Source organism: Vidua chalybeata, chromosome 23 (genome assembly GCF_026979565.1).
Source record: "Vidua chalybeata isolate OUT-0048 chromosome 23, bVidCha1 merged haplotype, whole genome shotgun sequence".
Taxonomy (NCBI): Eukaryota; Metazoa; Chordata; class Aves; order Passeriformes; family Viduidae; genus Vidua; species Vidua chalybeata.
In genome coordinates, this window is record NC_071552.1 from 6,600,407 (window position 1) to 6,615,453 (window position 15,047).

General features: G+C 49.1%; 1 protein-coding gene across 5 annotated transcripts in view; it reads left to right on the forward strand.

Moving 5' to 3' along the window:
* FLI1 (Fli-1 proto-oncogene, ETS transcription factor) overlaps positions 1-15,047 on the forward strand; it is an 86,846-nt gene that overhangs the window by 38,038 nt on the left and 33,761 nt on the right. For 3 of the 5 annotated variants that reach the window (XM_053963440.1, XM_053963442.1, XM_053963441.1), the window contains one exon: positions 8,954-9,162. In XM_053963440.1, the coding sequence (XP_053819415.1) occupies positions 8,954-9,162 (209 nt within the window). Of the gene's footprint in view, positions 1-5,737; positions 6,079-6,236; positions 6,331-8,466; positions 8,587-8,953; positions 9,163-15,047 lie in introns of those variants that run through there. The other 2 variants (XM_053963439.1, XM_053963438.1) reach the window with 2 other exon arrangements.

Consider the following 15,047-nt stretch of genomic DNA (forward strand, 5'->3'; position numbering starts at 1 on the left):
GCCAGCAGAGGCTGGAGTGCTGCACAAGGGCACCCAAGTGTGCCCAGAGGCAGGGAAATGCAAACCTGAGCCAATCATGATATTTGAGAGGGATTTACAACACTGTGGCTCCCAACACCTGTAAATGAAAGTGTAATTTGTGTGACTTCAGGCTTTTTGGGAATCTCTCCATCAGGACTTGTCCATCCTAGTCAGAGCCCTTTGTCTGGTGCAGAGGCAGAGATCAGACTCCCGGTGCTGGATCAGGAGAATGCATCTGCTCCTTGGGGAACAAACAGGTTCCTGTGAGTCCTCGACCACCTCCCCCCTCTCATCTCTGGGCTCCATGTATTGCAGGCCCTGGCCCAGCCCAAGGAACCTGCTCTGAGCTCAAACCCCGAGTTTGGGGTCTGGGTGTCTTGGGCACCCAGAACCTGAGCTCAGATTTAACCCAAACTCAGCTCTGGGCTCAAACCCCGAGTTTGCACTCTGGGTGTCTTGAGCACCCAGAACCTGAGCTCAGATTTAACCCAAACCTGGCTCAAGGCTCAGGACACCAATAGACTCAAGCCCTCACATTGGGCACATCTCATTTTGGACTCAGATGCAGGATTGTGTTGGACTTGTGCTTGCCGATGTAGAGTGTCCAGAGCTTCACCATGCACTGTAGGTGTCAGTGATGGATTATTCCTTATAGTTCCTTTTAGCTGAGCATTCCCTCGAGAGCTGCTGAGGTGCTCCAGGCTCCTGGCCCAGGGAGCAGCACAGGCTGTGCTCACTCCTGGAGATGCTGCTGGGATCCTTTCGTGCTGTTGTTTTTCCTCAGTCTGGGATAAGTCATCTTGGGCTGCAGGAGTTTGTTTTGTTCTCTGCGGATGGAAACAAAACAGCCCGCGATGGCCACTTCCTGATGGGCTTCCTGCGATTGTGCAGGGAATGGTGTCAGGGAACAAAACAGGATACGGAACCGGCTTGTGAATGTAACTGGGACAATGGTATCAAAGTGGAATAAAAATAATGAATGGGCACTGCTGGAGCCTTGAGTCACAACCTGAAATATTTGTGTCTCCCGAAGCTGCCACCTCCCACCTCTTGAATTCCTGGGAGAACGCTCTTTTTACAGTTTCCAGTGCTTTGGCAGTAGGAACCCAAAGAGAAAAGATAAGGTTTCATGGTTTGCATCTATTCATTCATGCTTTTAAGACTCTGCTTTCTGTCCTTTTCCAAGGCAGCCTCAGAGGAAGCCCAGAGATGGGACAAACCTTCTCTCATAACAAACCCCCAGTATTTTTGGGTTTCTCCATTTGTTGTTTTCCTTTCTAGGGCAAATCATTTATATTGGAAAGCTTCAATTTATCTCTGTATGTTGGAAACAAAACCAGCAGGATCGTCACAGTCTCACTTTCTGACATGAGTAAAAATACCCCTCAGAAGCTCAGCTTTGAGGGACAAGGTGACACCACTGCAATGGCAGATGCAGCTTAGGGTGAGCTCAGCTCTCCTGACACAAAGTGGTGGGTCAGTCTGCAAACTCCTGATGGAATATTGGCCATTGGGAAGAGCTTCTGGCAGCACATCAAGGCGAGGGGCTGGGCACTGGGTGCTCCAGGAAGAGTTGAGGTCAGCACAGCATTTCTGCATTTGTGCTCCAGGATTCTTGGGGTTTGACTGTGAGCCAGACTCTGAAACCATCTTGCAGTTTCCCTCCTTGTTTCTTCAGCAGAGAAGACCATAAAAATGCTACAATAATATTTACTGAAGGGTGCATGTTCCCAGTTAGGTCCATGTGTCTCTGTTTATAAACACATCTGCTCAGAGCAAGGCAATTATTTTAAAAGTGTGAAGGGAAAAAGAAATGAAATGAAAAGGAAGGTGAGCTAGAGCTGGGTGGATTTGAGCGCTCAGCCCTGGGAAGCAATCACCCAACAGTGTCAGTCTCGGTGAGTAGGGAGTACAGCTTTGGAGGAGAAAAGCTGTGGGCACAGAGGAGTGGAGGTACAAGCACAGGAAAGTGACTGACGGGAGTGCTAATACCTGGCCAAGGCTGATTTTCTGGGAACATGACATGGCTTGGAAAAGATCTTGTGAGATCATACAGTCCTCAGCCTAAGCAGGGTCAGGCTGGTTAATCCATAGAGGTGAATCCTTTTGTGTTCTGTGTCACTTCAGGCTCCCGAGAAAATCTCCAGCTCAGGACTATCCCTCCCAGTCAGAGCCATTCTCTGGCTTTAATCAGATACCAGATTTCCAGGGATTCAGTGAAATCACCTCCAAGATAAGAAACCTGGCCCAAGCCATGCCAAAGGTAAAGCTTCCAGCACTCAGGACAGGTTTCACTTTGACCTCATCCTGAATTGTCTCATGTGTCCTGGTTGGCAGAACAGGGCAGGGAACAGAAGCCAGGGAATTCTCTGGGAAGGGCAGCCAGAAGCTGTGCTTTGTCCCACCTCGTCCCAGTGTCAGTCCCAGCAGGGTGGGGAGCACTGGGGAGGGCAGGAGTGCTTGGGGAGTTCCCTGTCCACAGCCCAGGGATGGGATGAGCCAGCTGGAGACTGACGGGGCTGCTCCTGCTCCTTGCATGGCTGCTCATGTTCCAAGGGAAGAGCTGCAGCTCGCTCCAGGATTTCAGGTGATGGGGATGGGATGGTCCCCCCAGCCTCAGCTTTCACCATACTTTCCAGAAGTCGAGGGGCCACAGAGATAATTTGGGCAGGTTCTTTTTAAATTCTACCTCCATTCCTGGGCCTGTGCTGAGACCTCACAGAGGCTTTTCCTGGGAATTTCCCACAGTTCCAGGCCTGGTTTAAGCCTCCTTATCATTATGCTTAATGCAGCAACTTGCTGGGAAAGAGAAACTGTCACCTGGTTATTCCCAGTTGGCTGGAAACAAACCAAAATAGGCCCTGAAACCATTAATGTGAAGTCTAGACGGAGGAAAAAAAAGTCTTTGGTCCAGATCCTATAAAAGTGTGCCTGAAGGAAAGTGCTTTTCTGAGAAGTGAAATACAGAAGAATGATTTATATTTTTATCCTTTTTGGGGATCTTGAGATGAAAATAATAGAGCATTGATTTTAGCAGCCTTCTTTTACCCACTTGATACAAAATTTCATGGGAATAGTGAGCAAAAAAATAACCCCCAAAAGATTAAAGATATATGTAATTTTTTTCCTTCTGAGGAGTTTTACCAAATCATTTTGCCCAAATTTTGAGCTAATTTCAGCATGATTTTGGTGATTTTCAGTGTTTTTGCTGTTTCTGCTGCTTTTACTCCTGCTTTGTTTCCCCCTAACATGAGTTACCACGTTGTGGTTTCCCATTCATTTGAATTGTGAAGGAACTATGGTGTATTCCAAGGCTGCCAAGCTACCCTTGGATGGAGTAGCCTGGGTGGAAAGAGAAGGAAAGGGGCGGAAAGGGAAGAAAAGGCAGCCTGGGCTGAGGGGGTGGCTCTCTGTCCAGGTCACTGTCCTGCTCTGTGCTCTAAGCTAGTCTCCAGTGCAGACTGGACAAATCGTGCAGTGTGGGATGCCCTAAAATTATTAAATGAAACCTCTCTTTTATACCCACAGAAATCCTCAGATCTGCAGAGGCTTGGACACAGTGTTAAATGTTTACCGCCATCTTAACCCTGCTGCAGCAGGGCATGGGGTTTGGAGCAGCCTGGGATAGGGGAAGGTGTCCCTGCCCTTGGCAGGAGGTAGAACAGGAGGAGCTTTAAGCTCTTCCAAGCCAAACCATTCCATGATTCTGTGACAGCAGCCTGCATCTCATCCCATCCCTCCTGGGGCAGGGCCAGCTCTGGACAGGGATTCCAGCAGCTGGGATGTTCCAGCCCCACCAGCAGCAGCTCAGTGGGGAAATGCTGTGAGCAGCACAGTGGGGGACAGTGGGCAGTGCTGCAGGTGGGTACCAGGGGGAAGAACAGGGCACCTTGAAGTGACAGCTCTCATCCTGCTGGACTCACCAGGGGATGATGGATCTCCAGCTGCAGCCAGGAAATGCTAAGCAGGACTTCAGTGGATTGTGAAGGGTACAAGACTGGATTGTGGTTGTTGGCAATCAAATGTTCATAGTTACAGTTTTCTAGGGGGAGTTCTGGGGAGTCCCTGCCCCAGTCACATCCTGTAAGGAAGGTGGAATAGCAGGAGCAAACCTCAGGAAAAGTGGTCTGGAAAAGCTGCAGAGGCAATTCTTGGATTGATTGGGAGCAAGGGAAGAGTGGATATCTGAGAGTGTGTCCAAAGGATTCCTGTGTGTGTCCCAGGGGCAGAACTGGCCAGGGCTCAGGGCCCCACAGTACAGGGCAACAGAGGAGGGGAAGGCAGGGAGAGCAGAATGCTCCCTAAAGGTGATGCCAAAGATCGAGGGCAGGTATGAGAACACTCTGCGCTCCAATCCAGTGCCCGATCCTCCCTAATGTGCTGCCCCACGATCAGCGCAGACCCTACTCCTTTTTGAATTTGATACTGGACTCATTTTCTTGTAAGTCTGATGTTATCTCTGTGCTCGTATGAGATGTTGGCAGCAGAAACGCTGACTTGTAACACTGCAGTGCCAAAGTCATCTCTACTCCAGGGCTGTTCCTTGGTGCAAACCCTGGGCCGTGTGTGAGGCTGCTGGACCTCAGATTTTGGTGTTATACATCATTAGGTCTGGGCTCTTCAGGTCTGTGTTGGCAACATTCTCTTTACAATAATATTTCAGGAGTAATTTTCTCACAGGACCAGGAGTGGTGACATTTTGGGGAGGGGGCAAAAGGAAAGCCACATCTCTAGCAGTGGAGTCATCTCTCCATGGCACAATGGTTCAGGTACTCAGCACTGTCTTCTCTTCTAAGGCAGCCTTTGTGGAGGAGGATGAGGCTTTGATCTTTAGCAATGCCTTTTTAAATGTGGTTATGACCAGAAAAGTAACTGTAGGGAGCTAAAAGTTGATGTTCAGTGAAATCTCATTGCACACACATGGAATAACCTCAGTTATTGGGGACACCTGAGGTGAGAACACTGACTACTCACCTCACCAGCCCTTGTTCCCCTGGCCTTTCTCCTGTCTCAAATATCCTGCTCAATTCATTAATTACGTGAAACCTTTGCTAAAGTGTGCATGTCATCTCCCTTTGCAAGGAGATCAGGAAAACTTGGTTGAAGCATTGGTGGCTTTCAGCCCTCACAGAATGTCAGACTGGCTGTTCCTGCCCTCAGGGCCACAGCCAAACTGTGCCTCCAGCTATGTCCCCCTCACACCTGGGGCCTGGCTCAAGATGGCTCATCCAAATAGAGGCAAACCTGATCATTCACTCTCTTACAACTGGAAACTGCTGTATAAATAGGAGGCACACCATGGACTCCTGCCTGGGGGATGCAGGAGTGTGTGCCAGCTCCTCCTTTGGGGCAGTCACTGGTGGGCTGCCCTGCAGGGGCTGGGGCTGGGCTGCCCAGGGAGCTGGACAAGCTGCAAGCTGCCACAGCAACATTTATGCCAGGAATGTGATTAAAAGCTGGAAAAACTGAGGCCAGCCCATTCCCAGAGGCACTATAACGTAACACATATGCCAGAGGAGCACACACAGCTCCTGTCTCGGCCTCAGGCTGGCGGCCCAAGGCCACAGGCCGAGGCAGCGCCGTGGGGGGACCTGGCAGGCTGTGACCCGTCTGGGCAGGCTGTGTTGGCACCTGGACACGTCGGAGTGTTTTCCCAGTCTCCAAACACTGAGCAGCTCTCGATTCCAGGGCAGAGAAGCTCCGTGTTCCATGAAGCTGTTGCTCTGTGCCTCAGGCAATCCCCTCTGAGCAGGCTGGGCCTGGCCGGCTCCGTGTGGGGAGCTGAGCCCACAGTGAGCACTGGGAGGGCTGTGCACGTCCCCACGGCCTGGGGCCGAGCCCTGGCCCCTTCCAAGAGAGCTAGCCCGAGTCCCAGGCAGCCCTGGCCTCATCCAGGGGTCCCCACCAGCAAAGGCTGCCTGCTGCTTGCCCCGTGCTTTTTCTGTGAGCTGGATGTGGGCAGAGGGCTGAGCTGGTGGCAGCGGGGCTGGCTCCGTGCCACCCGTCCTGCCTTGCATGTCACCAGCACTGCCGTGCTGTGCCCCTGGAGCTGAGCAGGTGTCACCAGCCCTATCTCTCCTCATCTGCCGGGGTGCCTCAGCTCCCCTGGGGCTGAGCCTTTGTGCTGCCACCAGCTCCGGTTTAGCTCAAAGCACTCCTGCCCCAGGAGCTGCCAAGAGCAGCCAGAGCATTTGGATTTCTGCTTCTGTTTTCAGGATGAAACTGTTCATGCAGCACAAGGCAGAGCTCGGTCCCAGCACCCCAGTGAGGTTATTGCTGTCCCAGTTAACACCAGTTGCATGCAGGCAGGTCTGAGCAGCCACTTTGTCTTTCAAGGAAGATCCTTATCTGAGGAGGTTCTGTGCCACATACTCTGTGTCACAGAGCAGCATGTACTTGCTTGTATATGTAAAGTTGTATTTCGTGTAGCCCCAGGGTCTTGGTCCAGGGTTATTCTGTGGAGTGTTGATAAGTTTAGGGGGTTTTGGGACAGCCAGAGAGATCCCACCAGAAAATTTCTTCTGAAGAAAAATGGCTTTAGGCAGAACAAGCAGCCTGGACTTAAGAGTTCCAGACTACATTTGAATTTCGAAGAGCCCTCCAACCCCTGCATAAGTCCTGCTGAATTGCCAGTAAAAATCTTGTGAGCAACCTCTCACATTGATTTTGCAGGATAACTGTCATTATAGTTATTTTCCCAGATATTTCACTAAAACAAAAACCAATTTCGTGTATGTTTTTAGAGGATGTTTTTAGACTGCAAATCTCCAACCCCAAATATACAGAATCTTTAACAGATGAATTTGCACACATTTCCCTTGTCTCTGCCTAGCTGAGACTGGGTCTAGAGGGCCCTAAGCTGGTCCAGCAGCCCAGTGTGGGGTTCACCCACCACCTCAGGTAGGAAACATGACACTTTGTGTACTGCGAGGAAGTAGAAGCCTGCAGAAAATGTGTCATTGGGAACCCCTGCCTAGGGTGAATCCTGACATCAGTGAGTCAGAGGAGCAGCAAATCCTGATCTCTGATGGGAAGGCTTTGATCCCCTTTAAGACTGAACCGTCTCTTGTTCTTGTACCTTCCTGCACAGGCAAAGATTGCAGCCTGGAGATAATGCCAGCCCTTTGAGGAGTTTCTGACATAAATTCACACCAATCCTTCCCAGGGACACCTTCCATTCCCTCCCTTACTCTAAAGCTGAAAAAGGGAGGGGTAATTTTGAAAGGTTGTGAATGCAGCAAGGAAAAGCTGCAGGAAAGGTTGAACACAGCGTGACCTCCTTTCACCAACCACCACTGGGCAGTGTGGGCTAAAACTCCTTTTTTGCTGTTTAGTGGCTGTAACCAGTGTGAGAGGTTGACCAGAAAGTGCAGCAAATGCTGGAACTTCAGCAGGATTGATGCAGATGTTTGAGGGTTCCTCTGAATTCAAGCTTAGCCAGGCCCACTCAAATTCTAATCCACTTTGGCTTGTTTAGGTTTGTTACATGATCTGAGATCAGAGATAGAAAAGTGCTGGTTTTTGTAGGCCTGACTCTCTTCAAGTGGGTTAACTTCAGGCTGAGGGGGGTTTTCGTGTTTACCCAGCCAACTCTGAATTACTGAATTACTGATGCTTTTTGTGACAATATCATGAGCCTGGTGGTATCTGATGTGTGCTTAGATTCTCGTGTCTTTCCAGGAGCTGCACTTCTCTAAGCTGTCAGAATTTCTATTTCCCTCCCTGGTTATGGAAGAATTTACAAAACAAACCTCTGAAACAACTACTTGGGGGAAGGGGGCGGGGAGAGAGCAATAAATTATTATTTTTAGAAGCTCCCTGTGCCCTGTGAATGTTGAGCATGGGGGGTTAGCACACACCACGTCTCAGCTGTGTGTTCAGTGAGCCTCTGCAGCCCACACACCACTGCTGGGTGGATTTTGAGCACTAAGTGCCCAGAGTAGGTGAGTCTGTAGCTTTGTTTTGGAGTCTGCTCCATCCGCTCAGATGAAAGTGGGGGCTGCTTTCAATGCAGGATGTTCCTCCTTTGGTTTCTGCCCTGCCACTCATAAAGGCAGCTGTGTTGTGTGTGGTTAGCTGAGCTCTCTCCAGAGCAGGCAGCCCTTGCCAGATGCACTTTGAGTCAGGCAGGGCTGTGCCAAAGCCATCAGGAGCCCGGCACTCCTCGCTTGGAAAACCCGAGCACATCCACACAAGGAAATTGATAGCCAGAACTTTTTGTCAATATTTGGAGTTTCAGCAAGGGAGGGAAAAATCAAAAAAAAAAAAAAAAAAAAAAAAAAGGATAACAATTTCCTGTTTTCAAGCATTTCTAGAAATGCACAGTTGGGTAACACACCAGCCCTTCACTTCCCACAAAATAAACAAAAAAGTGTAAAGTAATGCATTTTTTCCCTCACCACAAACACCCATAACTGTGACCTGCTCTGCCTGTTTCTCCTTCAGCAGCAACCTCAAAACACAAACAGCACACAAACCCTCCGAAAGGAGACGCAGAGACCTTCACATGCCACTCCAGAGGTGTTCCCATACACACCAGTTGGCTTTGGAGCAGCAGTGCAGCAGGTGGGCAGGTCGGTCACTAGCACTGGGGCTGAACTGCTCACAGTGAGCATTGGGGTGACACAGCCCCCATGAGGTGACACAGCCCCTGTGAGGTGACAGCCCCAGCAGCTCCTCTGCTGTTTGCAGTGCTCCAGTGAACCTGAACACTGCTCCCACCCAAAGCCAGCATCCAGCAAAGCAGAGCGGAGCAAGCCCTGGTTTGCATAGGGGCTCCTGGACTCCGGGCCCTTGCTCCTCAGGCAGGTGGCGGTGGCAACCAGCACAGGGCAGCTGTGGGGCCCTGCAGATGCTTCCAGCTCAGAGGGAGAACCAGAGGGCACTTCCTGCTTTAGTCATGGCTCTGAGGGCTGGTTCTGTCTCTCTCCAGGAGGCTCTGTCGGTGGTGAGCGACGACCAGTCCCTGTTCGACCCCACGTACGGCGCGGCCGCGCAGCTCCCCAAGGACATGACGGCCTCCGGCAGCCCCGACTTCGGGCAGCCCCACAAGATCAACCCCCTGCCCCCCCAGCAGGAGTGGATCAACCAGCCCGTGAGGGTCAGTGTCAAACGGGAGTACGACCACATGAACGGATCCAGGTAAGGCAACACTTACAGAGTCTTAATCACGGAATCACAGGATGTCCTGGTTGGGAGGGACCCAACCTGGTTGGGAGGGACACTCAGGGATCATTGAACCCAGCTCCTGAATCCAAACCCCGAGCCCAAACAAAGGCAAAGCACACACTGTCCGTTTGTGCTCTTGTCCTGCACATCAACAAACCTTTCTGTGCAAGGCCATGTCCCACTCTCCTGCAATTCCTTCTTTTATGACTCATTTTTAACAGCCTGAGCACCTTGGTCATGCAGGTCCTGCAGGATGTGTCCCTCCCAGTCTCCATGGACACTCCACGGACTGGGCATGAGACTGCCGGGTCAGAGCTCGTGCTGCAAATGCTGCTGTAAACCCCACATTTCACCTCTGACTTCAGCACCCCATGGCTGAGCCATGTTTCCAGGGGCTCACAGAGGGAACATGCAGCAATAATCGAAGTTTCTGTCAGTGAAGCACTGAAAGCTGCACTGCTGGGCTGCGAGGGCTTCCCTGAAGGACACTTTCTATTTGTGTTCTACCAGGGCATAAGCAAACTTCTGGGAATGGAAAGCTTTTTGATGTCTCAAGCTGCATCAAGGGAAATTTAGGTTGGATATTAGAAAAAAGTCCTTCACAGAAGGAGTGATAAAGTTCTGGAATGGCTGCCTGGGGAGGTGGTGCAGTCACCATCCCTGGGTGTGTTTAGAACAAGCCTGGATGTGGCACTGGGTGCCAGGGTTTAGTTGAGGTGTTGGGGCTGGGTTGGACTCGATGATCTTGAAGGTCTCTTCCAGCCTGGTGATTCTGTGAATTCTGTGAATTCTGTGGAGAAGGGAGAAGGATGAGACTGAGGTCCTTTATGGGAGTCTGAGAGGTGGAACAAAACCAAGAACCTGTGCCTGTTGGAGTTCTAGATGCTGAGAATTTTAGACTTTCTGTGCTAACAGACTCTGATTCCCAGAAGAACACTGCATTTGACCTGAAGCCGTAAAAAAAACTTCCAAAATTAATTGATAATACTAAAAATACAAGTGTATTGTTAATTAAAAAAATATAATATCACAAAGTGAAAAACTTAGAGTTTAGAGTTTTAAAATATAGTAATTATTAATATAAAACAAGATAAAAGTTTTAAAACAAAACCAAGTTATTTTTCACCTTCTTCTTCCTTCTTCGTCATAAGTTTAAGTAGTATTTTGTAATTAAACAGAAAAGTCCACATTGCAGACTTTAAATAAATAAAAATAAAAATAAAAATAAAAATAATTGTGCCCACCCCTTCTGATTGGGTAGAGGTGACACAGGGAATTCAGGAGTCATTGGAGAAGGTTCATTGTGTGAACCCCCACAGGGTGCCTGGGGATGGTGTAACCTGCCCAGCTCACAGCCAAAGGACAGCCCAGCCCCTGTCATTTGTACTTAGAGGTGAATCATTTCCCTGTCAATGGGAAATTGAAGGGCTTGAAAACATTTTGTTAATGGATTCTTCGCTTCTTTTCTGCTAAGGCTGGGATTAAATCATGAGATGGTATTTTTTGTTTGGACTCAGATGCTTATTAGTTCTTATCTATGTCACAGTCTCACAAGCCTGAGTTCTACGGTACTTTAACAAGGTGAAAAATGGCCCTGTATCCCTCTCTACAAGGTCTTTTAAGGCTAAACTGTCCAATTAAGAAATGACACCTCAATTATTTTCACTTTTAACCCAATAACCAACCACCCATGGCCTGTAATGTGGACTTTTCTGTCCAATTACACAAAAGCACCCAAACCCATGGAGAAGAAGGTGAAGAAGGTGAAGAAGGTGAAGAAGAAGGACCAGCCTCTGCTTTAAAACCTCCATCTTGCCTTATATATATTACTGTATTCTAAACCCTTAAACTCTGAGTTTTCCACCCTGTGATATCACACACTTCTATTCAAACTCCACACCCATTTATCTATCATTCAATTTTCAGTTCTATCATTCAATTTTGGAAGCCTCCTCCACGGCCTCAGGTCACATGCAGTGTTCTCTTACGGGTCAGTGCCTGTCAGCACAGAAAGTCTGAAATTCTCAGCATCCAGGGTTACAATATTTTGTTAGAGCAGCCCAGGTGGCCCCTTTTAGAAACATTACTACAAGTCCACAGCCTGGAAACAAATTTCACCTTCTTGAACATAATTTTAAAGTGTAAAAATTTCAATTTCTTTTTCAATTTTAAATATAGATATAATATAGATACACTTTTGGTTTTTAGCAAAAGCTTTTAGAGTTCACATTAATTTTAAATATGATTTGAATGTCTAAGTCACAAACATTTCTGCATTTGTAGTGTCTCATGGTGAAACTCTCAAGAGTTTTTCTACTTTAGGATGAGTTCAGCAGCACATTTTCCTGGTTTCTGAGAACACAGCAGAGCAGAGAGTTGGAAACAGAAAGCAGCCTTATGCTTTTAGCCTTCTACAGAGAGATGATGCTGTTAAAGACATCAAACAGCAGCATGCTCTTTTTTCCTCGTGAGTGTACAGTAGATGCTGATTTTGCCCTCAGATAAAGGCCTTTGTGGCAGTTGCTCTCTTGTGGGCATCATTGGCAGGCTGAACTCCATCTCACCCTGATTGTACCTCAGGAGCATTTCTTGACTCCATGAAAACCCCGTGGGTATTTGCACTGTGTTCCCAGTCTCAGAACTGGGGTGAAACATGGGAAAATTAGTAATTTCCTGAAAAAGCATAACACCAAGAGAAGGATGGATCTTGAAAGTGCCAGGAGTTTTGATAATCACGGGGGTTACCTTTGGCTACCAAGGATAGTTTTCTCAGGAAAAGGAGGAAGGAGCCTTTGCAGCATTGCCAGGCTGCCCAAATCAAGGCTGGGGCTTGGACCAACCTGGGGTAGTGGCGGTGTCCCTGCCCATGGCAGGGGATGGGATGGGATGGGATGGGATGGGATGGGATGGGATGGGATGGGATGGGATAGATGAGCTTTAAGGTCCCTCCCAACCCAAACCATCCTGGGATTCTGTGGTTGCTGCAGTTGCTCACACCCCCAGTGCCAGACCCATGCACACAGAGGGGTTCCTGCCTTTCCACTCCTCTGTCTCAGGGAAATCTGGCAGGGAAAAGGAGCCCTCCACATCTTCTGAGCTGCCATAAACCACATGTGTCTGTGCTCTGCAGGTCCTGTAAGCACAGGCTCTGTTATCATCCTGAGTGTGTCCGTACTTGTACACCCAAACTGTCCGAGTGTTCTGTGTGCTCTGGAATGAAATGTCCTGGGCTGTCCTTCCGTGATGATTCCTCTGTACCCATTTCCTCCTCTGCTCAGAAAAAAGGGAAATAGCTCTGCCTGGACAAACTGATTCATGAACAGCTGTAGGAGCCCTGGGAGCCATGGAAAGGCCCTTGGAGTGTGTTGGTTCTGGGCAAACAGGAAATCCTTCATTACAGACTTGCTCAAGACTCCAAGGTTCTTGGACATAAAATCTGTGCTCAGTGTCCCTAAAGAGAGGTAACCCCCTGTCAAGAGAGAAGAAAAGGCTGCTGTGAATGTCAGGGCCATGCACTGCCAGAGCTCTCACCTTGCCTCTGGATAACGTCTTAGCATGGGAGCTCCAGGGCACCCAGGACAGGAGAACATTTCTTCTATCCTCCATCCCCTCATCCCTGCCCTGCATGTCCATCCCAGTCCAGTGGGGATGGACTGGGCCACTCCAATCTCTCATTCCCCAGCCTATCAACTGCCTGGCCAACCCCACACACGTGTGAGTGGCCAATGCCAACCCCAACGCCAACCCCAATGTTAATCCCAATCCCAATGACAGTGCCAATCCCAATCCCAAACCCAATGCCAATGCCAACCCCAACACCAACCCCAATGTTAATCCCAATCCCAATGACAGTGCCAATCCCAATCCCAAACCCAAACCCAATGCCAATGCCAACCCCAATGCTAATCCCAATCCCAACGCCAGTGCCAGTGCCAATGCCAACCCCAATGCTAATGCCAATGCCAATGCCAACCCCAATGCTAATCCCAGTCCCAATCTCAACACCAGTGCCAATGCCAATTTCAACCCCAATCCCAACCCCAATGCTAATGCCAATGCCAATGCCAACCCCAATGCTAATCCCAGTCCCAATCTCAACACCAGTGCCAATTTCAACCCCAATCCCAACCCCAATGCTAATGCCAATGCCAATGCCAAACCCAATGCCAATGCCAATCCCACCTAACTCCAGCTGCAGGATGAAGAACATGCAGTGCCCCTCTGGCTCTGCCTCTCTTGCTCTCAAGTGTCCTCTCCCTGAGTTGTAGCTGCCCCCAGCAGGACCAGCCCAGGCTGTGCTGTCACCTGGGTGGGAGTGCTGCGGGGCTGGGGGGTTGTGTGCTCTGCCAGGGACAGCTCCAGGGACTGCCAGTGCCAGGGGACAGCAGGGACAGTGCCCAGCTTTGCCCTTTCCTTCAGACCAGGAGCAGGGCTGAGGGTGTGGTGGGGGTTTGGTCCTCAGCAGGGTGGCAGAAGGGTCTTTGAAGGACCCCTCCAAGTGTTAAACAACATGGAAAGCCCACCCAGCTTTCTACCCCATGCCAGGACCCCTGTCTTATCCTCAAACTGGAAAGAATTTTCCAGATAAGTGCATCCTAACTGTCTGTAGGGGATGCTCAGGCAGTCATCAATGTTTTAGGGGAGAAGATGGGAATTCTGTATTACTGCAACATTCAGATGTAGAAATTTCATTAACTCCTCTGCTAGTATCAGACCCTAAGGCAAGTTATGGCCTCAAAATCTGCCCTTGCCCTCAGAAAGCACCTTGCTTAGAGCAAAACCCATTTAAAATTATATTTAAAAATCAAAACAAAATAAACAAAAAAAAATCTCACATTTGAAATTTTACTGAATAAAGGAGGAGCATTATTTAGAGGGATACTGGGTAAAGTTTAACTGAATTTACAACCAATGTTAATAATAGTTTTCCTCATATTTTACATAAATTAAAAACTAATTCCAGTATTGACTGTATTTACTGAGCTTTTACCAAATTTACCGAATCTGCATTTGCAGCTAAACTTAGTGAGCCATTAAAAAAAAATATTATAAAATGTGCCTGATCTTCAAATGTGAAAGTTCTCCTGTGCTGATGGATGTGGGCAAACTTCCCTGGGCAATCCCAGCTGTGGCACGGATTTTGTCCGTGTTATTTCAAAATAATTTTCATTATTTTGAAATAATGAAATTTGGAGATGCTTTGGAGCCATTCTGCAGAGACATTGCAGAGCAGCTGTGGCTGCCCCTGCATCCCTGGAAGTGTCCAAGGGATGGACACCCTGGGGTAACGGGAGGTGTCCCTGCCCATGGCAGGGGTGGGACTGGATGGGCTTGAAGGGTCCTTCCAGTCCAAACCTCACCGGGGTTCCGTGATTTGATGTTTCTCTTGCTCCAGAACATGAAAATACCGCCAAGGTTCGGGCCCCCCAAGGTGTTTGTGTCAGCCCATGGCAAGGGGAGCTGCTCTGGTGCCTGCAGGGATGAGCTCCCCGCGGAGCCGCGTGTGAGCCCTCTAGTGGGATTTGCCGGCTCCTTCTGCCCCAGCATCTCCCTCCTGTCTGCCTTTACCTGGCTGGGACAAACAATCTGAATTTGCCATCCTTTTGGCAGCTCTGCAGCCTCTTTCAGTGGAGTTTCCCTCCTCCCGAGGCATTCCTGAAAGCAGGGTTGAAGCACAGGCAGATGCAAGCTTGGAGGAGCTGGCTGTTCCCTCTGTAAGAGGGGACCACAGGCAGAACCCTGGTGTCTGTTCTTCCTTCCTTCACTCAACAATAACAAAAACAAATTAAAATGGGGTTCTACACCAAAAAGCAGCAAATTTAAAAAGAAAAGAGAGGTGGAAGAAAGGAGTAACGAAA